This window comes from Botryllus schlosseri, chromosome 5, assembly GCF_051294905.1.
Source record: "Botryllus schlosseri isolate E-star chromosome 5, Bs_hap1, whole genome shotgun sequence".
Taxonomy (NCBI): domain Eukaryota; kingdom Metazoa; phylum Chordata; class Ascidiacea; order Stolidobranchia; family Styelidae; genus Botryllus; species Botryllus schlosseri.
Genome location: NC_137240.1, coordinates 13,025,467 through 13,052,400, shown reverse-complemented (window position 1 = coordinate 13,052,400; position 26,934 = coordinate 13,025,467). Strand labels below are relative to the sequence as shown.

General features: G+C 41.1%; 1 protein-coding gene across 4 annotated transcripts in view; it reads right to left on the bottom strand.

The window, feature by feature from the left end:
- The window catches only part of LOC145439047 (proto-oncogene tyrosine-protein kinase Src-like), an 80,023-nt gene extending 61,910 nt beyond the window's left edge, over positions 1–18,113 (bottom strand). Inside the window, exons 1-5 of one of the 4 annotated variants that reach the window (XM_080316513.1) lie at positions 17,266–18,113; positions 11,252–11,363; positions 6,699–6,797; positions 6,088–6,188; positions 4,608–4,754 (exon numbers count right to left, since the gene is read on the bottom strand). In XM_080316513.1, coding sequence (XP_080172639.1) covers positions 4,608–4,754; positions 6,088–6,188; positions 6,699–6,797; positions 11,252–11,363; positions 17,266–17,428 — 622 coding nt within the window. In that variant the 5' untranslated portion in view covers positions 17,429–18,113. The remainder of the gene's footprint in view (positions 1–4,607; positions 4,755–6,087; positions 6,189–6,698; positions 6,798–11,251; positions 11,364–17,265) is intronic. The other 3 variants (XM_080316510.1, XM_080316512.1, XM_080316511.1) reach the window with 3 other exon arrangements.
- Positions 18,114–26,934: the final 8,821 nt, after the last annotated feature.

Below are 26,934 nucleotides of genomic sequence, written 5' to 3'. Positions count from 1 at the left end.
CTATTTTTATCTGCATGGTCTGATTGGAGTATTTGGTTGTTATAAGCTATATTTTAATCATATATTGATTATTATGAGCCTCTGGGCCTGGAAAGGTCATTGCTTACTTCGATCAAGCTGCAGCCAATACTTCAATCCGCGCCACCAATCACCAACAAGGCGCGTAAAGGGAGTGAAGAAAGCGTAACGAACTGGGACGACGTTCAACACTGTGAAGCAAATTGAACTAAGTGTAGACTACCCGCAAATCAATCGTTTTGGGGCTACACTATAAAAAACTGGAGGTCCCAACCGTTTCTTCCGGTGTTAAACGTCATTTCCCGGCAGTTCCAGAGGACGGGGGAGAGTCTGGAGACGAATAATTGTCGATCAGCACTCTCCTATCTGCAATTGCCAACCGGTACACAACCCCTAACGTTTCCTCGTCTCACCTATGGACTCATAGCGCCAGATTGAGAAGCTCACGGCAGAAGCAAACGGTATCACATCCGACATCTCGTACCAGGACCTTCTACTTGGACGATTAGCCGAATTTCCAAAAACACAAAGTATACGTTGGAGGCAGGGTCAATACTGGACGCGGAATCCAGTAGTCCAAAGCAACACATCGCAGCAAAGAAGATATCATGGAACAAAAAAAAAGCTCGCCCGAAACGCCACTGACCAGCCGAACGTGTTCGAGAGGAGAGACTCAAGCTATAGCGCAATGAAAATAACCCCATCCGGCAGTCAAGAGTGCGAAGTATAATTTCCTGGCCGATTTAGAACACATTAAAATTTTAAATAAATCCTCTCTATTTTATGTACATTCCCTGATACCTCGGATGGCCCGACACTAGATGCGGTCAATGTTATCAGCATGAGCATTGGTACTCTAGTAGAAGTAGAAGTATCTACTTCCAGTATAGAATAAACAATTAAATAAAAAGTATATTTCAATGGAGGTTCCGCTTGTAGCAGTAAATTACAAGGGGTTGCTTTGGAAATTGCAAAATGAATATTCGTAACTTTGCAAAATGTTATAAATGTCATGTTATAAATGACATTACCAAAACAGCACCATTCAAAAATGTATTTGGCTCCTATCTTAATGTGGCTATTTCAGCAAGTTCCTGCTATGACAGTTTCATATTTAAAACTAAAACAACCCGATTCCAAATCTTCTGTCTACTTCTAAGTAGCTAAAATGTGCATAGTAAAAGTAGAAGCAGTCTACAAGGATGATCAAGAAGAGGGTAAAGGAAAAAATGCTGACACTATGTCACCCCTACCACCAGTGCATATCTATAATGTGCAACCACCGGGGCTGCCTGCCTGCCGGCCGGCAGGCCTCCCCAATCTGCGCAAGCAACCGGACGTCAGCAATACCCGGTACCAAATCGTAATCCACCGCCGCGACGAAATCCTGATCGTACAGCCAAAACAAATCGTTTTCCTAATGCCGTGATGGCTGGTGGAAACCCCTATCGAAGGAGTGCTGCACCCGGGGGGCAGACGGGATCGAGGGTCCCAGGAAGGTCGGGAAGACAGCCCGACGCGAGCAGAAACAACGGCCAGCAGTCGCGAAACTCTCAAAACGTACGAACGACTCCGGGAATTCCAGCTTCAGACCGGAGGGGGCGTGGCCTTCCGCAGACTCAAGACTCGGGCGTCGGAGTGGACCATTCGCAGTTGACGCCGTCTAACAGTCAAGAGGCAAGCCAGATTTCGAGCACCCAAGACACAAAAACAGGTGCACAATTTCTTGCGGATACAGGAAGTGTTCCTAACCTGATAACCCAAGATGCTGTGAAAGCTACCTACCCAGAAAGCTGGACTGAAAGACAGCCACTCGATATGAAATTACGCGGCATATAGGAGGATCATCCAGTGTCGACTTTGTCGTCATCATCAAGCTGGACAACCTACCGGTTCCGTTTGCAACTGCTGAAGGAGTCCCGTTAAACATTATCGGACTGAAATGGATTGAGCAAGTTCAACGGCTACCCTCAGTAGCGACAGAATTGAAGGATCCCACTACAGTGAATTATGAACTATCATTGTCCATGTATTCGGACGCGGCAAAAACCATAGCTGGAAGCAGTACTTGCAACGCTGCTACTGGTGATGGGTCGGTGGAAGCTGCAACGTTACACAGCGTCGAGACTGGAAGCCCAGCTGACGCCCCTCGGGACCAAAGATGTCCCTGTCTCTCGGAAGGATTTTGCGCCAAGTGGGGAGGAACCACAGATACAAAATTAAGTCGGGTGAGCGCTGTGACCCCGAAATCCTTGCGTGCTGAGCGCGGAAGCCCCGCTAGCACCTCTCAGGAACATCATGTTCAAGAGATTCCTGAAAACAACGGCCACTGCATTCGCCACAATAGAAGAGTGGGAATCGTTCACGACGGCCCCATGGTCGCAGCAGTTGTGCCGTATACCGAGAAGATTGCATTGAAAGCAGCTGTCGACATCCACACTACAAATTTTGTGGATGAAGAAGAGTCTGGAGGCGATATGCAAGCCTCTCCAGAAAAAGGGCCCCCGTCGGGCGTTGAAACCGCCGGCGTGAAGTTGGATGCGGGCACGCAGCCCCTTCAGAGGCAGAAAAAATCGAGTGTGGAAGCCCCACTGAATACAGACACCCTCGCCCTCTCTCCACCGACATCAAAACCGCGCCACGGCCTCTATAGACATGGTCGCGGCCCGATAAAAACGTATGAACTGTATGATGGAACTGATAAGAAAGTGAAGACAGAATTGGAACGGTTATGCAACCGGGTAGTTGAACTTGCTAATCTTCGTACAAGCCTCCCGAATGCGTGCCACAACTATGCTTGCAGCAACTCCTAAAGGACAAGTTGGGCCAGGATATTCCGACTACAACCCTAAAAGAGATCATGCGGGGCTGTATCAGAGCGGTAGTCTTGGATGAGGGGTTGGCGGCCATACATGGCCATTGGCCATGCAGTCGGGAAACCCCCTCATTATGAACAGAACTTGAATGACGACAAATTGTATCATCTGACTACGCGGAACAAAGCCATACAAATCATGAAGACTGAACTCAGGCGAATGGGCCGGAGGTACGTACACCTCAGCATACACAACCAAGCTACGAGTACACACGAGGAGCAGCTTTGGAAATGGACTCATCCGATCACCGAAAACTGGGGTTAACTCTATTGCAATCGCCTAATTCGGACGTGGTTTGGTGTGAAGGCCCCATCCCTAACTCACACATACGACTCGCTCACGGAATCGTGAATCGAACACGACCAAACAGCGCATAAAATCATAGACAGAAAGTCACGTAAAAAAAAATATAAAAAAAAAATGATAAAAAATATTTTTTTTCTTGTTTGAATCTGCTTTAGATGTTTAAAAGTAGTACCGCGAAGATTGGTTGCTTGTTGCATTTGATTCTATATGGAATTCGTGTATTATAAGCCCTAAAATGTATACGTAATTTCGATGTTCATGGGGAAACACTTGAGTTTGGATAAAAAATACATGTGAAACACTAAATAAATTGTGATTAACATGTACGAGTAAAGGACGGCGGAATGTGCAGGAGTTCCGAATCTTTTGCGTATCGTATATGTATGGTACTTTACGTTCTGTCTTCGATGACATCTCTGACATATATGACAGAAAGATATTGGCATTGAAATTGATGCATCGGGGCTGTTTAATTATATACTCAAATATTTAGAATGTGAACGTCGGATAATTTCCACACCTCAAAAATAGGTTCTCGAATCGACTATAATAAAACTCGAGCAACCAATTCTTTGTCGACAAAACGACCGGCTCTATTTTCTCCGTGTATTTCATTAGTGTTGCGTCTCTGGCTATAGCCAATGTGTATTGCGCTAATTGCACTTTTGCTTAACGCTCTCGTTTCGTGAATTCTCTCGTTGTTGTTTTTATACCATTCTTACGTCACACTGCCTAGTTCATCTTTATATTTCTAATTGCAATCTCCGTATTTACTGACGGCCGCACCTGATGAGTGTCAGTTGAAAAACTTAGAGTGAATAAATTGCGAATATGAATGTCTTGTTCGTTGAAAATAGAATAGTATCTGAGATATCGGACAACTAAGAAAGTATGGACCGAGTATCAAATATGGTATGAAAGAAGGTAGCTATGGCATGAAAAATTGCAAGTATTGTATGGAGCGAGTGAGGCGGGTATGGAACATGAAAATTTCCTGTTCCATACCGGCCATTCCTGTGAGAGCAATGAGTTACTCAATGTTGGTGTGTGATGGTGAGTTTTATTGAGCCTCCATTAATATATCATATATAAAGTGACAGCAAGTGATCAGAGCGTATAGATTACGTAGTCGTAAAAATACTAGTAATCAATTATAGCTATGTATCTCCGTTTTTGAACTGCACACCCCTGTTGTATGATCTAAATCGAACGAATATAGTTTATACATTTATATTACTCCTCAACAACTGGGAAAAAGCCTGAATTGTAACTTATGGATATGTAGGTTGATAGAGTATTGCATCATATCAATTTGTTTCAATTTCTGTTGTTTCGTTTCGGTGATGATTTGCGGAAAACCCTTAATTGAGGGGAACCAAATAATGTGTAAAAACGTAGTCAACTCACCAAAATGATGCTGGACAAGGTCCTGTAAATTGTTGAATTCCCGATTCTCAAATAAAGAATATCCGTGTGACAGCGTCAAGATTCGGTAATGTATCACAACTTTTTTCCCGTCGAGATTTATATTCAACACAGACAACACATACTTTTCTGTGAAATAGAACCACTTCAGAGGTATTCAGTATATTAATTAAGAAGACATTATTACATGATTTAGAGCAGATTGTTTCACAGACAGGTGTGCAACAATATGTACATTTCAACGAGTAGGCCTATACGTTATGCAAATATGCAATGTGTTGTGCATGTACTGTTATTGTTAGAGTGAGTGTGTGCTGTACCGGCTGAGTATCATTGAAATACAGAATGACCCTGTTATCGGTGAAATGTAACACTGATATATCAGAACCTATATGTCACAAGGGTATCTCAAGTTGTGTAAAATGCACATTGCAAAAACCTGAAACCTCGATATAGCGCTTTCTAGAATGCTGATGACTCGGGCGAATATTTTATCTTGTCAAAAAAACTCCACTATTTGTCAAAATTATAGCGTTAGTTAAAAAAATTTACAAAATTCTGTACAAAGTCACAACTTTTTACCATATGTATTGTCTTGGTGCTGTACGACGTCTGTGAACTTTTCGTTTTACATTTTAAACATTTTGCCTAATTTATGCTGTTGTAAATGGTGCACTGTCTACTTATTGTGATTCATAAACCAGGAAGCGAAATACAGTTATGTTGATCTGGTATGATATTAAACACACCACAAACGTTCAGAAACATTGGTCGGAGATGGGGAGACGGATAGATTCCACCACACGATTAACAAAGGTCAAGCAGTTATTTTAAATCGGAATCAGAAACAAGTATACGCATGGATATAGTTTCTTATGAACCGCACGATGGAAAACAGCGATGTAGACAGCATTGTGTGTATGAAGCAACATGGTATGTCACCACCAAGATACGTTGAACTGGTAGGGGTGCTAGCCAACAACTGCGTTTGTTCGTTCTCCATTCTTGCTGTAAAAATTATACTAGATGACTTACTGACTACCAGAAATTGTATCAAAGTATCTCTCATTGTACTACACTTAATTTCGACGTTTATTAAAATAAAGAATAATGTACCGTCTTGAGTGGGCTACTTCATACGTATTGTCATATTGTCAAATTTTTTTTTTATGTCAGAAAATGTCAAGATTTTCAATATTTAGGTCCACATTTCCATTGCTAGGTCAAAAAATAATATCACTATCGAGGACAAAGGATTTTATTGCATTTGCTTTTCCAATATCTGTGATATTCATTTTTCCCGAACGACGAAAACGTAAGCGCGCTGTAGTAATGGCCAGAGGATGAAAATGGATAGGTGAAAATTGTTAAAAGTTTGGATTGAAATGAATCGTCATTACGATAACATATCTGGTGTGGAAGTCGAGAACTCGGAACAATTTTTATCGTGTCACATCTTTACCTTGTCCCGCAGTTTCGCGAATAAGATATGTTCCTTTTTCGCCGGAGTCGTTGTGGAGACGCCTTTCAGCATCATCTTTTGTTAGCTTGCCGTGAAACCATCTGTAAAAATTCATATATAATTGGAGGTAGGTTTGCATTTAAACCAACGGTTGTATGAGCCTACAGACAATTACCACCCGACATATAGCCGACGTATATCCATATGGGATGATTGGAACCCTCAAAATAGTCGGTTCTACAGCAATTGTGCAGATATTTCATCAAAGGAGTCATATTTACCCTATATTTTCAATTGTCAATGTCAATCCATTATGACGTCACAGTTGAATATTCGTGACGTCATGGCTTAGAAAATTAAAAAACATGTTTTAAAAAAGGGAATTGTTTATACATGTATGTTTTAAATTTATTTTTGTTTTAAATACAACTCTAATTGGAAATTTATATGTTAGAAGTCGGAGGACCAGGCAAGATCCCTTGTAAAGTTCTTTCTAGAGCGATTTCGAAAAAAATAGCCTTTTATTATAGTGCAATGAATGGTAATTATCACGTTATTGGTTTGGAGTATAATTGCTCACTGATTTATGGATGCGCATTTGATGCTCTCACCCTTCACGTTGCGATGAATCATCCAATCCGACGTAATTGCTCGGTATGTAACCTTGTTGGTTTGTTCGAAGTGACTTCCCACGCCACCAACCGGGTAGACTGTAAGTACATATTTACATTTCGTCAGAAAAAGTAATTCATAAATCATATTCGCGCATATTACCAGGGATGGTGGAAACCCGTGAAAGGTTATGGTTCGCGTGACCGCGAACGTGAGCCACGAACCTATGACGTTGCGTGACGTCATATCGCTAATTCTCAGAGGTGGTCAAAGTAGTAACCGTCGCTACTCAAGTAGAAGGAGAAACATCGCCGGAATTTGTACTCAAGCAAAGTAGGAGTGTCGCTTCACAAGTAAGTAAGTAAGTAGGTGTTATACGCCTATTTTGCCTAATAAGTGAAAATTGCAGAGTAGAAGTAAAAGTAGTCTAGAATACTAACTACTTAATAAGTAGTGCGCGTAGGCAAGATCTACTACAAGTACTTCCAAAAGTAGAAGTACTTCGTTACTGACCACCTCCGCTAATCCTTAACTTCATTTCGGTAAAGCAGTATATTAATGTATGCGATACCTATAGCGACGACTCAGGTCACAATATATGCCACAATGCAAAATTGGCAGGTGGCTTTTTAAGCATCAACTGGAACTGTCAAACGCTTTAGTAATTCCATAATATCAATATTATATTCGTCGCTTTGCGAACATGTTCGTCGATGACTGGCATGGGAATTGAAGCTTAACGGTCTAGGCTAGGGTTGTCATACGTCCGGAATTTCACCATTAAAACTGTGTCCGAGAGGAATTTCTGAAATATGCCTAAATGTACGGAATTTTGAAGGCTTTAAGTAAGCTCATAATTTTTTCGTTAATCAACCTAAACAATATTATTTTTGGGTCGATTTATGCTACATGAAATTTTTCTTCGGGCTGCTCGCGATTTAGGAACACAAATTTTGGTTTTGATATGGGGACTACAGACATGGGGTGATTACTTCATGAATGTAATCGATTGCGATTACGATTTCTTCTGAATGACGCGATTACGATTACGATTACGATTACAGCAAAATCAGGAAGTACAGTAGTCGATTACGATTACGATTACATTGGAAAAGTAATCACGATGACTCACAATTACATTTATTTTGCATCTCAGAAGCTATGTTGGAAGACAATATATGGATTGCGCTTAAAAGGCCTAAGGTGATAACAAACTCCCTTTAAAAAAGATGCAACATTTGTTTGCTACGTCATAATGTACCCATTGCCCATTTTCATAGAGGTCAATTTATCGCGCCCAACGATTTGCATTCTTGCCAGGGCCATAACTGCATGCCGCACCCCAAATTTCACAATATGTGGAGAGCGAGCTCGAAGGGGACTCAAAAAGTATTTCGTAAACCAACATAAGTTATAGAGTATTTTCGAGAGATCTAATTAACTTGAAAATCCTCTCTAGATCAATGATTCCCAACCGCGGGTCCGAGAGCTGCATGCGGCACTCAGCTAGCCTACTTGCGGCTCCCATTGATGTTGGAAAATCCAACAAAAATATTAAAAAATCAATCTACAACGAACATAAAAAAATTGATATTCAAAATTTCACTAGCTTGGCTTGGAATCTGGAGTTTATAATTAAGGGGGAAGACCAATTCCTTTGGTGTCGAGTAGCGATTCTCTACTCAGCAACGATTTGGTTACTCAAATTACGTCAAAAAGTATGCTCACACTCAAATGCGTTTGCACTGGCACGCAAATTTAAGTTTGCCTATAACCAGACTTAATTAAGTGCTGGTGGTGTTACAACACGTTTTACAACGCTATCTGACCAGCAAAACAATGGATTATTTGACTTGATTGTTAAGTTCAACGGCCGTATTGACGGATTGAATGCTTTTTTACCCATGATGAAAATGTTTTCAAGTCCTATTTTAGTTAATGTGGCCGCTGACCCTATAGTAATTTACAACTTGAGTTGCTAGACATGCAGTCAGATATAAAGACATGGCAATTTGTTTGTCCGTCTCACGAAAGTTTTTCTTTTAGTCTGCTACGTTTGAGCCACTACAATATCTTTTGATTATATAACAAACCGGAGGTCACGAATTAAGAACATACACTAAAGTAATTATAACAAGAAACCAGAGATAATAATTATGAATTACGTTCCCCCAGCTCTACAGGGAGGTAATTGTGTGGCGAGATAGCGCAGTGGTATAATCCACGGTTGCGGGTTCGAGTCTGACCGAGGTCGATTTTAGAATTCCTACCTAAGTGTTGGAGGTTTATCTAGGCTCCTCCTCGCCGCCTCATCCGCGTAAGCGGTGTCTTACAAAAAGCTTAGAAATGGTCCGTGCTACAAGTCGGCAGATACGGAATCAAAAATGCAGAAAATCGGCCTGGTGTAAATGACCGTTGTAGTCGACAAACACCATGATGACCTCAAACAAATAAACTCTACATGTATATCTGACCATCGCGGGGCTGAGAGAGAATTAAAAATTAATAGTAATTTATGGCAATTACTAAATTTATTGACGAAATTCAGTCTTCAACTTGAGATTACCACCCTATGGGGCCAAAGACCAACGTTTGGACTGGGAGACGAATTACTGTTTTGGTCCTGGTTCCAGGTAGAACCCACGCTAACATGATATATAAGCCCATGGTAATGGCGGCAGATCCCAATGTTGAATAAAGAATTATGAAATAACGATAGGCGCCCGTTTCAAGTAGAGTCATATGATAATAAGACGAAGCGAACATAAAATTCTGCCTTCAACTTAATACAGATATTGTACTGCAAGCCGCCGTTACGAGAAACGGCAAAAACGGCTCGGTTATGATATATATGTCACCAGCTGTTGATTTTTACGCACGTTCTGGATAGGCCTAGCAACGGTCAAGCAGCAACGGTCAAACTGCGCTTAACTAATAATAAGCATAACCAAATATCAACTTCAACACACAAGTCACTTTTTTAAACTAGGCAGAGCGGAGATAAATTACACTGCTGCGAGGTAGTGGTATGTGGAACGTGTTGATAACCTGATATACAGCACGGTGGGTGTTCTTACAATCACACTAATGTACGACGTACGTACATCGAATATCTATTTACTGTGGATACTTCTTACACAATGCAGGGTTGCCAGATTGGCCCTTTCGGGGCCAAATTCGTGAAATTTGGCCCTTTTTAGAGACAGTTGGCCCCAAAATAATAATTTGGCCCCTTGGCCCTTTATTTTCAATTTTTGGCCCTTTTTGGAAACAGTTGAGACATACCGTCAAACTAACTATTAAAATAAATCTGTCTCGCAAATTGAGCTGACAATGTTTATGCCAATGTCAAAGATTCGAGTGGAAACATTGTAGAAGATTTGGATTTGTTTTTGTAGAATGTAGACTGTGTTGGAATTGTAAATACAGATTTGTGAACAGGTGGACAAAAAAGCAGCGAACATGGCTGGAAGCTATGTAGCAGAAAAAGTCTGAAGAAGAGCACCCTTATAGTAGTTAATGATTGATAAAAATTTCAATGAAAAAAAATCAACATAACCTTAGAGTTTTTTGGTGTAAAACCTAAAAATTCGGTAGATAAGTTGGATAAGTTTCAAATGTAAAGAAACTATTCTCTCGATGTTTAATTAAAATTCATAAAATTCAATCACTCTCATATTATAGCACAAAAAGTTTTATTTTACGATTTTATATTCAGTCGGAAAAGGCTTGAAATAATGAAGAAGTTATTGTAGTTGGATCCAGTGTAGTTGCAGGTAGTGGATTTGGTGTCCTACAACAGTATTAACAATATAAAACTGGAATTCCAGGTGTCTATGGGTAATGTGGCAGCGTTATTGACGTTATTGAACAATTTGGCCCTTTTATTGGCCAATTTGGCCCCTTTTCCGGCGCTGTTTGGCCCTTTTTCGCAGAAGATGTCTGGCAACCCTACAATGACGCGCAAAGCTAATAGGCTGCTTCTGACGTAATAATGAGGAGTGGCATTTGAAAATCAGACGTTTGTGCTGTCACGAACCTGGTATAATATCTTTTCCTTGTTCACGAATGTTCAGTTTATGACATAATCCTTGAACAATTAAAAAGTAATCGTTCTTTCACAGAAAAATCGATTAGATATGGGAAGTATAGTCGATTACGATTACGATTACTTCGGAATTTTTTCGAATGTAATCGATTGCGATTACGATTACATGATAATGCTGTAATCGTCGTAATCGATTACGATTACTAATCGCGATTACCCCATGTCTGGTCTAGGCTAGACAGGACAATGTATTATGAAGGCCTCGAAATATTGCTACATTGATGTTCATCAGAGTGAAATACCGGTTCCTATTCTTGCTATAGATATTACCTGAAAATTAAGACATAAATATACAACGCTGCAATCGGTTTTTATGATAAAATAAACATATTTTCCCCTGTAGTTACGCCTGACAGGAGAATTGGTTTTATCGATACGAATAAAATCTTTCAGGTTTTTACTACTAAAGGTAACTAGTGCACTGCTTATCCAGATTGTAATCACCTTTTATCAGTTATGATAAGAGGCTCTCCAACTTGAAGAGATATATCGTCCTCTGTCTGCGCCACGTACTCATGCAAAGCAACGTATCTCTCCTGCGACGTAACAGGACTACCTATAATTTGTGAAACATCGTCAGGAGTTATATACAATGAATGGCGCGAGCTCTTGAAACATTGAATTTCGTGTGAAATATACGCATGCGTTCCCGTGACTTCAAATTGCTAATTCTAAATATTTTAGGCCGACACTGCGATACCAGCAAAACCTAATATGTTATATGTCGCAGTGTGAGCGGATCTAACATGTTTGTCGTCGAGCACGCAAGACATTATGGGCTCAGCTCACATACAGGTAAAATTTGACTAGACACCCTTCGCATAGGCTACTTCACTGCATATACTTTGGTTGTGAATCTTGTGATCGCAAATCAACCGCAAACCCGGCATCGGTATATATTACGTGACTTTGGAAGAATTGAAATTGTCATCCATCCGATCTTAGTTCGATTGTTTGGAAGTGTGGTCGCCGGCCGCAACCAGGGCTATCATTCCCTATCAACAGTTGCCGATTATCGATTCGAAATAGTTCAAATCATCAGAATATAGTTACGGAATGGTATAACGTGCAATTGTACGGTACATACTAATCAGTCTGTATGGTGTAGCCCAGTGTTTCTACACCCCGAGTCCGCGGACTCATTTGAGTCCGCGGAAGGTCCTGGGTTATTCCGCGAGCACAGGAATTTTAATTAACCTGGTATCTCCTCGTGTTTTTCAATGTAAAGACGCCAGTCTCGTGGTGAATTTATTATTTTAGGTAATTTTATATTGATAAAACCTTAAGAAATGATCAGGGATCCTAATTTAGGGGTCTACGGACATAATTTTAGTTTGAGAAGTCGAAAATCCACGGAAATGTCAAAATTTTCAATTCTTTCTTCCACCTCCGATATGATTTCGGAGCATGTGATTGACGGACCTACGGAGCTCGTTCAGTTTCGGACCAAAGTCATTGCAGCCTTACGCAGAAAATAGCTTTTTGGTCCGAAAGTGCATGAGCCCTGTCATGGTCCGGTTTCGTCAAATTCCGATTTGAGAATTAGGCTGCATGATTCGCAAAATACCTATTTTGAAATGTTAGTGAACTGTGATAAAAATACATAGATACCTCAAATACGTGACTGGCGGTATTCAACTTGAATAGTGCTTTCAGAACTACATTCATTGCAGTAGAATTTATTACCTCGGTGACTTTTCGGGTTTCCCTTATCAAGAATTAACGGCACCATAAGAAGGAGAAAGAGTTTGTATACAATCTTAAAACATTCCATTATAATATATACCGCTAATTGCTTGTGTAACGTCTTCTGTGTATTGTATAATTTGATTCTCTCTTATCCCTTTATTATGACTACCGGAGTACCGGTACAACTGACTTTGGCCATCTACCGTTCCTTTCTATTATTGCATCGTTACGTCAAATTTTGCCAATTTGGATTTCGTTTGAATCTCTTTCTATATGCTTCCTAGTGTGACGTTAACTCTTGTTGATAAGGGGCATACGAAATGCCATCAAGTTCATAAATTATACAGCAGTGAATGTAGTTCTCAAAGCAATATTAGAAATACCTCAATAAGCGATGTTTGGCCACGTCTATTTCAAATGCAAGAACAACGAAACAGCACTACAACAAATCGATCAGCATTCCAAGCAATATTCGATCTTCTGAGATTTTCTGTGTCTTGGGCAAACCAGTTGGTCGCAAGTATCACAGGCAAAACGGGTATGCTTTGCACATCTGTAGCATCTTCCTGGTTTGATACCAAACATGCCAGGTATAAACCCTTATTATTTTCAAAATGCCTACATTTATGTCCGAGGTAGCCTAGTGTTAAAATTGTCAGAAGCAATGCTATCATGGTGATAAACTCTACAATTGTGGTCGGATTGACTTGAATTTAGTACAAATGGACTCGGAATTTGTGATGAGTATTCACTATTCACAATTCGCATACCGAATATGCCAGGTATAAACCCCTAGGACTGCTCTTCATACACACGTATGCATAGGACCGTAACTGCCGCACCCCCAACCCCCATAATTGGTGGGGCGAGCACGAAGGGGGGCAAAAACTATTTCGTGAATTAACATAAATTATAGAGTAATTTTTTGGAAATTTAGACAACTTTTTAAAAAGTTTTTCGCGCTGTGCGCGATTTAATGCTGTCAGATTTCTTGATTATTGGATACCCTTCCCCCAAGAAAAAATACGCATGAGTTATATCATTTTCCGAAACGCCTCACTCAGCTCTACCGGTAAATCGATTACATGAGCAGAGACAGGATAAAAAATGTGCAGCAATATATATGAAATTCCCGATCATGTTGACCGATTCCATCATGAATTATAGAATATTTTTGCGGTTCGCGCGGTTTATTCGAAACAAGCCGGCTAACTAAACAGTACAAAAAATTCGCTGAGAAGGAGCGGTAAAAAGGCATCGGAAGAGGGGGTCTTTGGGCGAAGCCCCCAGAAGTTAGGTTTATCACCCTGTGGGGGCCCAAGAGCAACGTTTTTTGCGGGGGCTGACGAAGTGCTGTTACGGTCCTGCAGGTAGACACATTGCACACGTTTCCGGCGCGATAAACGCTGAGTTGATTGAATATTGCGACTTGTTCACTTACAGACGTTATTTGGATATTGATAAATCGTAGGGACATGTGCTAATCACAGAAACAATCTATAGTTATCTATTATAAGTAGAACTCGAGATATGGACTGTATTACTGAACAGTTGCTTGAATTGCAAAGCCGACAGATGTGGAAAGGCAAGTTTAAAAAATCTTCCTTGACTCAATTTTGGCCAAGTGTGCAGTCGTGTGCAGATCTTTGCCAGCACGCTGCAACAGCTCTTTTGCTATTTCTGGCCACATAGTCTACATGTGTGAATCTGGCATTTCAACTCTGACGATAACCAAAAGAAGTATAGCAATAGACTTCAACTAGAAGATGACATCAGATGTAGGCCTACATTGACAACCATAATTCCGAAATTCGATAAACTTGTCAAGCAACATCAAGGACATGGATCTCATTGAGTTTGGGTTGAGTGAAATCAATCAGGTTTAATAATATTTTCATCGTTTCAAAACATCACAAGACTGCGATACAATGAAAAGATAGGAAGGTGTCGAAACAACTTGGAGTAGCCTTTAAGATCAGACACCCACCTTATAGCCTGGGCAGGGCCGTAACAGCACTTCGTCAGACCCCCCCCCCCAAAAAAAAAACGTTGGTCTTGGGCCCCCCAAAGGGTGATAAAGCGAACGAGTGGGGTCTTCGCGCCCCATACCCCCTCAGATTTTACGCTGTTTACCGCTACTTGTCCTCTACATTGGGTGTACCTCGGGTGGGTGGGGGAATCTGCCATCCCCAAAAACGCGCCAAGCGCGAAGAATATATATCATTCACGACTGAATCGGTCAATATTATCGGTTATATTGCTGTCAATTTTTATCCACTCTATGCTCACGTAATCTGATTTACCGGCAGAACTGAGTGAGGTGTATCTGAAAAGATGCAGGACCCCTCAATAATAATTGAACATCTCCGGGTGTATACCCGTTGGCTGGAACGACACGACACTTCGTCAGCCCCGAATGTGGTCCCTGATACAAGCCGACATGTATCGGCCTGGTGTGATGTCCAATGACCATAGTAGTTGAAACACCATGAATAATAAAACAACAAATATTACTTGGTTTCGTCTACTTCTGCTTAACATTTTTGAAGCATAACTCCCTACTTTTTTCGCTTTGGATTTTTGGGATAGTATAGTTTTGGGATACGCTTGAATCACTTGCATGAATTAAATTGACATAACAATCGGTGAAAAGGCCCGTTATCACGGTAATTGAATAAATTTAGGCACATTTCACACACGCAACTTTGAATGTAGCCGACTGTGCCCGAGACCAAATGTACTTTTTGAAACCACGTAGATGATTACCCTTTATATCGCAGGGGCGCTCAACTTCTCCAGTCGGCGGGCCGGATATAGGAAAATTAAGTACTTGACGGGCCGGATTGCTGAATCGATACATTATTCGCCCATTTATCCACATGTACAATGAATAAATCGTATTTAATGAATGTATTTCAACGACCGCAATGTCACTTCAAATCCATTTCTCGCCAATGTAGATTTGAGAACAACATTGTCGTACTGGCGCCGCCATGTCTGCTTCTCTCTGATCAATCAACACACGGTGCAAGGTACAATCATAGTGTCCTCTATGGTGTGGACACGACTCACGAGCAAATCTCACGGCTCTGGGAAATTGGTTAACGTCACACTTTCCATTTGGTCAAAGGCAATTTGACTGTAATCTTTTACCAGCTTGACGAGCATTAAATTTGATAAAATTGGTATCAATCGAAAGCTATACCGTAGTACTGATTGTGAAAATATAAATTTTATTCTGCCCATGGTCCTGAAACCTCCCAAAACTAGCCTCGAATGATGCATTGCAACGCAGTTTGGTATTGTGATACAACGATGCCGTTTGGGAGTAGGTGAGAGGCAGCGTAAACCGTAAGCGTATTGGCCATTGTTGCGCAACCGATTGAGACGATTATGATTAGATGGCCACGCTATAGCTTTCGATTGATACTCATTTTATCAAATTTAATACTCGGCAAGCCGGTCAGAATTTACCGTCAAATTGCCTTTGACCCAACAAAAAGTGAGACGTAGACCAATTCCACTGAGCCGTGATATTTGCTTGTGTCCACACCATATAGGACACTATTTTGCAATCCTTAATTAAGATTTCGAGGCGTTCTATAAGCCCGGTACCCCAAATTTACCAAGATATCAATTCATTAGGGTTGCGTAGGTGGCGAGATAACGTAGTGGTATATTCCACAGCTACAACACTAATGGGTTATGGGTTCGAGTCCGACTCCAGAATTCCTACAAGAGTTGGGGATTTATCTAGGCCCCTCCTCGCCACCTTATTCGCATAAGCGGTGTCTTACAGAAGCCTAGAAGTGTGCCGTGGTACAAGTTGGCGGTTACGGAATCAATAATTGGAAATATCGGCCTGGTGTCAATGACTATTGAAGTCGTCGAACATCATGAATATCATAAAAAAACATTAGGGTTGAATAGCCTATACATCGTAAATGCCTATATAATGTAAGTCTTCTCGCTTTCACGAACTTACGCGTAATGTCCACCGACAATATAGCGTAATGGGAAGCGTCCGGCTTCTTGATCGGTAGGTCGTGGGTTCGATCCCCGGCCGGGTCAGACCAAAGACCTGATTAGTAACACTGGTATCCATGACTTCCCTGCTTGGCGCTCATGCATTACTGGGATAGCATGGAGGGGTGGTGCATGACTTAGAAAGCAGTAAAGGCTATATCTGCACTTCCTTGTCCAGCGGCATATGTACATCATGCACTCGTGGTATGCATATGCACAGATCGTGTGTATGAGTATCATGAGTCGGTGTATATGACGCAGAAAAACACCAAGGACAAAAATAAAATTCGTCCTTTCCTTTCTTTCCACTCTCGTACGCTGCGCAGCGGTGCGCACACACGTATATAATAACATACAGTCACTAAAATTTGACGTAGTAGCAAGTAGTGAGGGATATCGGCAGACTGGGCCGCTATGGCCAAATTATCATGTAAGACGGGCCGCGGGCCGGACAAAATTCCCTCGTGGGTCGGATCCGGCCCGCGGGCTGTATGTTGCCCGCCCCTGCTTTATCGCTACTTCTTCTTCTTGATTATATTAGTCTTGACTCATTTAACCACCTCTGCCGACTACTAGTGAGTTTCATAAGCCACGATATTCTACAAGCCTGTGTTGTCATTCAAGGCAATGATTCTTTTCATTACTATTTGAAGCTTCTGTCATTGCCTGGTCTAGAAACAGACGACCATTTTAAAAAGGATTGCAGAATTTTAACATAACTCTTCATAGAAATAGCATCTCACTTGATTCTTTAGGTTTTCGCGCCAACTCTCTTTCCTCCAGTTCGAAAGCTAAATTCGGTTGCGGTTTGTACTTATTTGTCACACGAAGAGAAGGCGTAGGTGGATTTGCACCTTCTGATGAAGACTCCCTGCAAAGTTTTCCGAAGCAGCCACAAATCCCCATATTAATTCATATCCTATGGTCTGATTACAATTTACATCCAAATCCCTACACTAAAAGACAATGATATACATAAGGGGTACGTGACTATGACCAGATTACGATATATGCAAGACGATCGAAACAGCCATGTGCTCATATAATACGAGTGGTCCCTAGCTTTGAAGGATTTAAGTTCAAGCCATAGTGATCGATGTGACAATGTTCGATCTTGATCTTGCGGTGTCTTTCTTGACCTTTTCATTTGCTTCCTTTTATACTTCCTTAGAAACTCCATTTTTGTTAAGGTGCTAAAGCAGGGGTTCCTAAAGTATGGGTCGCGAATGGTGTAATTTTGGGTCGCGACGGCACTTCTGCAATCTTGGGTTGTCAAAAATTTGGAAAATCTTTAAAATGCTCCGTTGCAATGTCTCATTCTACAGATTCTTGATAAAAAAACAATGGGCCTGAAAGAAGCTCACAGGAAATTCGTTAAGATTTCAGGCAAATCGCCTGAAAGTAGCTGCTGACGAATCGGCGTACCACCGACCATAAAACAGCGATGCAGAGTTTTCACCACAAGAACATTGGTCCGTAGGTGCCTTCGTCCGTACCCCTCAATTTCGGATTTGGTGATTATTTCGTAATATTTAAGCACGTTACAATGTATCACCACGCCTTTGTTAAAAATATTGCTTCTTTTCTCTCAAATTTTTATTCGCCCTTCTGCGAAACGTTCAATTACTATTGGCATTTTCTATCGATGCTCACCAATGGCTAGATTTTAAACATTTTTAGTTCCAAAATCACGCAATTTATATATATATATGTATTGTTCGAAAATAACACGCGAGTCGAGAGGTAAGGCACAGACGGGCCAAGCCTCACTATTGATAACGCACGAATCTAACTGTCGCACTGATTCCGTAAATCTTATAATAGATAGACTTGTAAATTCTCAAAGTATTCGACGGTAACATACAACGTTGCGCCACACGCCTAGATTTTATCGCCGGTACTACAGAACTACGTACCTATCAAGAACATGGATAGCTATTGCGTTGTTTGTAATTTGAGTTTGTAATTGTGAATGTCACTTCCAAAGCAGTTCATTTCTCACCGTAGATCAGGATGAGAACGTGTATTTGAAAACTGCATAGTCATACAGGCGTCACCATGTCTGGTATTCTGTTTCAGCAATCAACTTATCGTGCAATCCAAGATTTCGAGTCGAGTATACATCGAATTCGCGAGTGATATTGGTCGCCGACGCGACAGCAACTTAAATTTGAGGATTTTGAAAATGGGGGTCCGAGCACCAAACCCTGAATACGGCATTGTCTTTATGTATCCAAGACGTGTTTATACTGCCACGAGAATAATAATTCTGGGGGTGATGAAAATTTACTAGCAAGTTGCCGCAATATCGATCAACTCAGTACAAAAATAAAAGATTGGCAAAGAGTCATATCTTATACCCAAAAGAGACATACGTTCCCACCCCTGGTATAGACTATAGATCAAAATTTATCTTTAAATACAGAGCGATTGATGAAATAAATAAAACATCAAATTTTAAACTGATACAGAACTTCGCCCGTTCTCTAATTATTATAATTGTGAGATAACATTAGGCCTATGGTCATAGGCGCCGACTTACGAGGTTACGAGGTGGCGTAGCCACCTCGTGACCATATTTACGAGGTGGCGGCCACCTCGTACAGAATGCCCAAACGTCCAAGTGATTTGTAACCAATAATTACTAATCAGGCGAATCGACGCGACCTCGTTAGAGACGTCGTCGAGTTCGATACGCGCCAGGGATATCTAAGATATCTTAGATATCCCTGATACGCGCGTGTGCCAGGCGCGAAGCCAGGGGGCTTTCGGAGACCGAAACCTTTTGAAACGCGAAACCACGTCATTTTGAAACGACCATTCTAACTCTAAAATTCAGTTGCAATTCAATAATTGTATTATTTTTGTTCCGCGGGTCGATTCACGAGAAGCATGTTGTCAATTAGTGAGAAGATTCTGTGATGATCTCCCGCTGAGATGTCGCGAAATTAGGTCATTCATTCCCGTGCGCGTGGCAATCGTCGCTAGCCCGATTTATCGCGTCTCGAACAAGCCTGCATCTGCAATAGGCCCAGTTCACACTATGCCATCGCTTGCCTGCGCAATCACATCTGTATTGGCGGCTTCGGCCTGGCGTACACGATATCGTCGGTGGTATATACATGAGCAATGAGCATCTGCGATAGGCCTGGTGCGAAAGATACCATTGCTGGCTGACCTATCGCGTCTCGGACCTAGCATGCTTCGGCTTCTATCTCTCGCTGGTTTGGAGACAATGCGGTCGAGCTTACGCTAATTGGTGATTGTTTTATGTTAATTGATTAAAGAGCGACATCGCAAAACTGAATAACATCGAATCGCTGCAAAGAGACTTTAACGTGCGTAATTGATTCCCGCTAATACTTGAACGTAACGATCAGAAGATGTGTATCATGGCTTGAGTTCTAAAATACTACATAGGTCTGAACCACCTGAAATCATTGCCGTCAAGTTCGGACATTTCGATTTGCCAAAACTGTCATTGAGGCGCTGCGTAATACGCGCGCGTATTTAATTGTTCACCAGAGATCAGGGACTCTCTAATTGACAGCACTTCCGGACTCTTTGGCAAGCTTATCATACGCGTAAAATCGTCAACATGAACACCATCCTAGATCTCCTCTCCCGACAATTCGCCCAAATAGACGATCTGCTTTTCTAATATCTAAATGATGTGCGCCCACATTCGTTTACAAAACCATTCTTAAGCTAGCTAGGTTCGTGCGATTGTCTTCGTAATCGGAGCGCGAAATTGGAGGGTGTGTTGGTGTGTGCCTCCAAATTGGAATTCATTTCTGCGCATATTCGTTTCTCTAACAAGGCTTTGCCAGTGAGATTAATCGGGAAATACAGCAATACAGCTTAAACACCGATATAATGAGAAAACAATTGACGCGACGAAAGCTACTTAATACTACGTCAAACTCAAAACCCATTCGTAGCGATACTGATTAGAATGCATGCTTTCTCGTTTACAACCATCCATATTTTTTGTTTTTACTTGATACATTCGTACTCCGAAATTGTCGCACGAAGTCATTTTTCAGTGTTCCTTTCGTTATTAACGTGCAGTAAGCGATGCCATGCCATTGTCAAATATTGATGCATAACGAGATTCTGGGTGGCACAAATTCTGATTTTATTCGATTCGTTTGAACACGGAACCTTCTATATTCCGATCAACTTGATTGCTGGATGTACTCGTATCAAGAACAACAATATCGAATATTAAACTATTGGGCATTTGGTAGCCGGTGAATTTCTATTGATAAGATCGCGGCATGCGCACGGAAGTGGAATTAGTTCTAGCCCAGGGGTATCCAACCAGCGGCCGTAGAAGGAAATTTGTGCAGCCGTCAACACGTAATTCAATTAGTATGTGTTGGCGGCCATCGACATGCAAATTGAATTTACGAATTGACCGATGTACTCCCAAAATGCTTCCGCGAACGTAAATCGGAAATGTACAAATGCCGCCAAAATCGCTGTTTTAATCGACAAACAATTGCCGCGATGCGAGCTAATCAACGCGAAGCCAGAAATCGCAAGAGACAACTATTGATTGGCTGCGCGATTTCGCGTTTGTAATCATCATTATTGTCTGCTTGAAACCTCATGTTCGAGAGTTGTCGTTGTCATGTGTTAATTGCAAACTTGCCAGACCAGTGCGTAGCGTATTTAGTTACTCACATCACAGCGCATTGCGCGTGAATAACATTGATACAACTCCAAATTCTCAGTGACGTAAATTCTGATTTCTGTTAGGAGCATTCCGTCGGACAAACTAGTAGCGCAGTTATATTTTCGTACGATCGTACTCGTATCGTTTTAAGATTCCATTTAACAACTCGACTGCATGGTTTGATATGAATGATCAAAGGGCCGGTATTAAAACGCCACACGAATAATTTAACGCTGCACGTAAACCAGCGGCATGTAGTAAAGTGCGTTTTAGAGAGATGATGACGTCATCGATATGGAACAATTATGACGTCACAAGATTTCGCCACCTCGTAAAAAAATAAAAGTCGGCGCCTATGCCTATGGTAACATATTCGATTTGACTTGAAGTTCAAGCCGGTGACAACATGCGAGCGAAAACTCTGAGTTGACGAGCTCAACCGCACATTTTGAACGATCATTCGTTTTCGATTCATTCCTTTTGTGGATCAGTAGATGGTCGTGTCGCTGCTGCCAGGTGTTGAGAAATTGTAGAGCTCTAGAGTCTAGAGCAGTGCTTTTCAACCGGAGTACCGTGAGAGGTGCCTTGTAGGGATGGTGCGAACGTGAGGTTCACGTTCGCGTTCTGTATGTGAACCTCGGAAATTTTGAGGTTCGCGTTCACAACAGAACCTTGGTGGGTTCTGCACTGTGAACCTTATTCATATATTTGCAATTTTCACCTCATTATAACATCTTTGGTTCAAATTTATTGCATTTCAACTGCGGAACACTCTGTGCATGGCGCTGGCAGCATAAACAATCAACACTTAACGGGCATGCACCTTGACAATCTCAATAATTTGACTCGAATTTTTACAAAAGTTTGCTCCAAATATCCAGTTTTCCGTTTGTGAATATTTAGTGACTCTTTGCTGTGAGATTGATCCGCAATCACATAACATCAAGAGCGAATGACACTGCATGTAGTCAGCGAATGATGCTTATTCAACCAATCAATGAGATTGAGATCGTTTTCTGATGTAAAAATCTATCAGGCGTACGGGACCAATCTTGACTTCTAATGTATACTGTATCATAAAAATAATCCGTACGAATGGGTTGTTGGCTACTGCTGTATAACTTGTTAAATGTGGTAATGTCGGTAGCAAGTATAGAAACCAGTTTTGCACTCTGCTCAATATCCACGTAGCATACTCAGACGCCGAATACATTGTCCGGCCAGGCCTAGACCGTTAGGGCGTAAGCTTATAAGAGAATATATAGGCCTATTATCTGGCAAGTCCTCGTCGAAATTGTCGGCAAAGCGACAGAAGATATTGATTTTAAGGGATTATTATATTATTTGATTGCCTCAGTCGATACATTTATTGGCGACGTTTAATACGTCAATATGTACTTCAGCACTCTGCCATTATGTGGCCCGAGTCGTCTCTAGGTATCGTGTACTGTACTGCACAGTATACATGCACAGTACATTAATTTAGTTGAAATAAAAGGTTGAAATTAGCAATATGACGTCACGTGACGTCATGAGGTTCACGTTCGCGTTCACACAGAACCTTTCAAAAAGGTTCGCGTTCACACGAACCTGAACCTTTCAGAGGTTCACACCATCCCTAGTGCCTTGACAAGTACTCGTTGCTACTCTCTCGTTGCCGACATACTCGCGCAAATTGCTATCCATCGACGCCGTGTAATCAATTCAATCTAACTATACGCGCTATTGAGGGAAAATCCCATTATTCACATTGTGTGCGCATTTTCATCTACATTCTATAATCTCATTGTACCAGCAGACAAATATACGGAATCGAATCTATCACATCATTTTGAATTGTCCCTAAAGATCAAAACGAAAGCGGCCTCGGAAGTTTTGTAGAAGCAACATACGAGATCGTAGCCTTGAATCGACCATAACACGCGCGCACACTACATGAGTTATTATGGTGAAGAAAAGGAGACCGATGTAGTAACAATCGACAATGAGCTTATATAATGCTTTGCCAGTATCATATTCGCTTTTTAACGAATTAATATTTGAATGCAAACCGTGATACTTGGTAAACTGTTGCATGACATCGTCGCGATGTACCGTTCGACATTTTATCGCAGAACACAGTCAAAATCAGCACAGACCAACACCGGCCTTTGCCCAAAGTCCGCAATGCGATAGGTATAGATGTCAGTTCAGGGCACACCGATACAAACCTCTACCTCGATAACGGCGCCCTTCCGCGTGCTTGTCCTCATTGCTGGTTTGAGACAATTCACATTCTATTGGCAAAAAATATCCGAAACATTCACTTTTAGCGATAATAGTGTGTATTGACGAAAGCAGAACCGAGCTCAGAATTATATCGTGGTTATAAACCCAACGTGCATATGAGTGCATCTGCATACCTTCATAATTTCGTACGTGCAGGCATAATTTGAATTAAAATGTAGGCTATTTCAGTGCTTTTCAACCTGTGTGACGGTTCGCACAAGTGCGAATGAAAAAAATTTCAGTGCGAATGACGAGCGTGGTGCGAATGGTGCGAATGAAAAATCCAGATGAGTGCGAACGGCAAGCGTGGTGCGAATGAAAAATCCGGATGAGTACGAATGAAAATTGACCATGTTTCTCACTTTTTCCGATGTGGAATAATTCAAATAAACACGATATTAAGTACAGTGAGCCCGTAAATTTTGTCGTTTGGAAGTAATTCTAAAAACCTGTTGGTAGCTAGGCTTTTCTAGTTCACAAGTGAGGAACGCTCCCGATGCGTGTATAACTGTATAATGCAAAGTTTGAGATAATATTTCCGCGCGAGAGGATTACGTCACCGCGTGGAAAAAAGGAGTTCAAACGGTATCAGTTGGTCACTTGCTCGGAAGCATCCACTGTGTATGCAGGGTTGCCAGACATCTTCTGCGAAAAAGGGCCAAACAGCGCCGGAAAGGGGGCCAAATTGGCCAATAAAAGGGCCAAATTGTTCAATAACGTCAATAACGCTGCCACATTACCCATAGACACCTGGAATTCCAGTTTTATATTGTTGATACTGTTGTAGGACACCAAATCCACTACCTGCAACTACACTGGATCCAACTACAATAACTTCTTCATTATTTCAAGCCTTTTCCGACTGAATATAAAATCGTAAAATAAAACTTTTTGTGCTATAATATGAGAGTGATTAAATTTTATGAATTTTAATTAAACATCGAGAGAATAGTTTCTTTACATTTGAAACTTATCCAACTTATCTACCGAATTTTTAGGTTTTACACCAAAAAACTCTAAGGTTATGTTGATTTTTTTTCTTTGAAATTTTTATCAATCATTAAGTACTATAAGGGTGCTCTTCTTCAGACTTTTTCTGCTACATAGCTTCCAGCCATGTTCGCTGCTTTTTTGTCCAGCTGTTCACAAATCTGTATTTACAATTCCAACACAGTCTACATTCTACAAAAACAAATCCAAATCTTCTACAGTGTTTCCACTCGAATCTTTGACATTGGCATAAACATTGTCAGCCCATTTTGCGAGACAGATTTATTTTAATAGTTAGTTTGACGGTATGTCTCAACTGTTTCCAAAAAGGGCCAAAAATTGAAAATAAAGGGCCAAGGGGCCAAATTATTATTTTGGGGCCAACTGTCTCTAAAAAGGGCCAAATTTCACGAATTTGGCCCCGAAAGGGCCAATCTGGCAACCCTGTGTGTATGGATAATTGGATATTGTATACGGACCTTATTTAGGAATGTAGGTAATAGTAGCTGATGTCAGTGTTGACATTTGGCATATTTGAATGCAAAATATTGGAATTTTGGCATTCATGTTGGTTAACAGCTGAATTTAGCGTTTCTTCAAATATAACAATTAGCACATTAGATCTATAACATGTGTTGTTTACTCGTGTACCTAACCAAGGATTAGAGGCTGTTGTAAATAACATTAGTGTAGGCACATTAGCGTCTTACATCCAATGAATATTTATCTTGCATGACATAGAATTATTAAGTCACTGGGCAGTTTAACTATACTGACCAGTGCAATGGCCTATTTGTGTAATGCGAACTCCGCCATTTAGGCTTAGACACACTTCCTGTTCTTGGACTGATGATCTCAGGCCAAGTCTAGATCGTAAAGGCATAAGCCTATATATAACATATTGGTGATTCCACTAAGCTTGCTGATCCATAGGAAAAGTTTGCCTAGTTCGTGTTCGTACCGCCTTTGTACTCCGAACTCTACTGGTTTAGCTTGAGCAGTGAGCATGAGCACCCTCTGCAGAGCAAAATCAAATCCACCAAGCCGTATGTCTTAAGATATTCCTTATGCAGCCTAATTTAAGCTTAAATAGACTATTGAACCTTATTACTCTTTATGTATAAGGATATGTGGGATAGTAAAGATCATTTGACATTATTTCAGTCAGTTTTCCAATATTGTACGATTGACCTAAGAGCCATCCCGCAGTTGGCTACCCGGGCCGATATAACTGTGTGTTAATCATGAATCTTATCTGTGTAATAATTATTCAAGAAGGTGAAAGTGTTGGCTTTGACAACACAAGGATGCCGAACGTTGTTATTGAAAGATATGTTGATTTGTGTACTGCATAGATAAGAAGTGAATGAACCCTAAGCTCATCCATAAACAACAGTCATCAATTAGGCCTACTCGGATTGTGTGGGTTTGTATAGCAATGCATTCCTGATTTTAACGCCCACCGTACCATCCAATCGTCTAACATTAGGGTTACCATATTTTGGAATAGGGAAAGGAGGACACTATTTCAAAATTTTCGAACACAGAATACCGGTGGAAAATCCTGAAAAATTGGTAAATTTTTACCACTTCGTAGTCGGTTGACTAAAATAAAAAAAAATAAAAATCAACTTTCGCTCAGCTCCCGAAACACCCTCCGGAGCGTCACTTCGGCGCTGATTTACGGCATCTCAGTCAAATTTTGCTACAAATTTGACCAAAATTCCTAAAAAAGAGGACAAAATCTCAAGAAGGAGGACATTTGAGCGTCCTCGGAGGACATTTTCAAAAACCCGAAAAAGGAGGACAAATACATTCACAACGCTATGACATAACATGTGGATTAGTGGCAAAGTGATATTGTTGCGAGTGAATAATGTTCTTGGGTTCGCCCTTCAAGCTTTCAAGGAAATCACTGCACTATACCCCCGGAAAATGCAACGAGCTTCTTGAGAACAACGGGAGTGCGATATCTGTGATTTTTCTATACTGCAGTGATTTTAGTGCTTGATTAGTCAATAATACGATACGCTGAATGCAAAATAATGAAGCTCTATACCTCCAAGAAGCTCTTCGAATACAAAAGTGATAAGTTTCTTCATTTTCTTTTCGTGTGCTAAATTTCGGCTGACTGGTGCGATTGAAATTATTTTTCAAAAAAAAGTGCGAATGGTGCTCAAAAAGGTTGAAAAGCACTGGGCTATTTGATTTATACCGCGATGTAAGTCTGAGGTATGCTCTGGTTTCGTGCAGCACGAGAGTCTATTCACACAAAATCACACCCGTATGTCACGAGTGGTACTCTAGGGTGTGTGAAGACACATCGGCCTCAATCACCGCTCCAAATTTCCTGTTGTTGAGCTCATTATTTAACTATATTAAACAAGGATTGGTTCCTGAGTTTCCAGATCACAGCATACAACAGCTACCTCTACGTGTCGGCGTCAGTGAATACACTGTCTGCGTCCTAATC